Genomic DNA, 2,085 nt, shown 5'->3' on the forward strand with positions numbered 1-2,085 from the left:
CAGGGCTGTGTACAAGAAGAGGGATTAGACCCATGAACCCATTCTTTGGGTTTTATTTACACTCTAGGTACTGAAGACTGGTCCATCTACTACTACCATCAGTCCAAGTAAGCAATATTTCCACACAGATATGCCACTGATACAAAATGGTATTAAGAATTAGGCCTTTGACTTTGTTAAAAATCTGCCCAAGTTGTGAGCTGGAAACATGTTTGTTCAGTCAGATTTTAGGTCATTGTGTTTTAAGAGGATTCTTTTGAGTTAGACTAGATTTCTTTAAAAATAGAAGTGGGGAAGTAAGGTAGGAAGGGTCTGGCCTGATATGAAGAAGAGCCACACAAATCCCCTGAATCATGAGAGCCTCACCCAAACTTCTATCACTAGAATACCTTAGGACTGATTTTTCAGTGTGAGGGAGTGGCCATTTGATAAAACTGCTTCTAATCAGACAAGTGTTGCCATTTGATATAAAACACACATGTACACATCACCTTCTCCCCACACACATTAACGTGGACCATGTGCTTCTCAAAATTGTAATTTAAATAAAGTGGGAGATTTTTACTTTCATCAGTTCCCATAGTAAGGATCTGTTTCAAATATTTCTTTGATCAGGGTCTTGAGTCCACAAGATGGCAGTGTCTTCTCAGGGACCCTGATCGTGTATTCCTTCCTGTGTGTGTGTGTGTGTGTGAGAGAGAGAGAGAGAGAGAGTGGGGGGGGGGGGAGGGGGAGAGGGAGGGAGGGAGGTAGAGAGAGAGGGAGAAAGTGGGAGGAGAGAGGAGGAGTTCAGTGGTTTGTTGCATGGGTAATGCAAAAAGTCTCTTTTTTCTTTGGTAGAACAGGCTCTTTTTATGATTTCTAGAGCAGAAGAATTGAAATGTCTGAGCTCAACTCTTTTTCTTTCTTTCTTTTTTTTTTTTTAGGGCTTAAAATTTGAATCCTCGGTGAACCAGAGGAAGCAAGAATGATGAAATTTTCAGGAGTTTTATTAGTGATCTTGTGGCTTCAGTTAATCTGTAAGTTTGGGGCATTTCTATGGGACCATAAAATATAGTATTTGGAGTCATTGTCCCTTCTAGGCTCATGGAGAAACATGAACACTATTCCCTTAAATAAGGGATGGTAGAGTTGAGAGGCCTGTGAAAAAACAACTTGATTTCTGGAGAGGAAGCACCCACTACCTAACCAATCTTCTTTGACTGACCATTCACTGTCTCTCTGCACAGCGGTGAGCAGCCCACAGAACACAGTGGAGCAGAGTCCTGCATCTCTGCCTGTCCCAGAGGGAGCCGTCGCCTCTCTCAGCTGCACTTACTCTGACAGTGCTTCTCTGTACTTCGCATGGTACAGACAGTACCGTGGGAAAGGCCCTGAGTTTCTGCTGTCTGTATATCCTGATAAAGACAAAGAGGAAGGAAAATTTACAGCACAGGCCACTAAAGCCAACAAGCATGTCTCCCTGCTTATCAGAGACTCCGAGCCCAGCGACTCAGCCACCTACCTCTGTGCAGCGAGCACACAGTGCTCCCCCAGACACCGGCAGCCTGTGCCCAAACCTGCTGGGGCCCCAGCAGCGCCTCTTGGAGAGCTGAGGCTGCAGGGCGCACACATCCTGTTACCTCTCCAGATGTAAATGAGTATTAAGAGTAACAATGTAGAAGGTTTGATTGATTAGGGAAGTTTCATAATTGTTTCATAATTCTGAAACAGTTGATTCTGAAGGGAAATTAAAGACACAGTTTGGTCTGAATGACTGAAATATTTTTCAATCTTCTCATTGTACTCTAGTTTTGTACCATAACTTTACTCACTGGAATTGGTATTATGATGCTTTTATATATGACAACAATATTTTAATATGATAACTGAGATATTCCCTCATAGTTCCCGGCACATTTTGCTTTTTCCCCATGTAGTTATTCAAGGTGTTTGATATACATTGCTTTAGAAAATGGAAAAACATAAATGCAGAAGTCTTTTTTTTAAAGGTTTTTTTTTTTTTTTTCTTTTTGATGTGGACCGTTTTTAAAGCCTTTATTGAATTTGTTGCAATATTGTTTCTACTTTATGTTTTGTGCTTTT

The 2,085-nt window shown here is 41.4% G+C and overlaps 1 gene segment (V, D, J or C); it reads left to right on the plus strand.

Moving 5' to 3' along the window:
• Positions 1-880: 880 nt before the first annotated feature.
• Positions 881-1,636, plus strand: LOC133066935 (T cell receptor alpha variable 12-2-like). The segment is given in 2 exon segments: positions 881-1,019; positions 1,230-1,636. Coding segments are annotated over 2 exon segments (459 nt in total).
• The last annotated feature ends 449 nt before the right edge of the window (positions 1,637-2,085 follow it).

The sequence above is a fragment of the Dama dama genome, chromosome 12, assembly GCF_033118175.1.
Source record: "Dama dama isolate Ldn47 chromosome 12, ASM3311817v1, whole genome shotgun sequence".
Classification (NCBI taxonomy): Eukaryota; Metazoa; Chordata; class Mammalia; order Artiodactyla; family Cervidae; genus Dama; species Dama dama.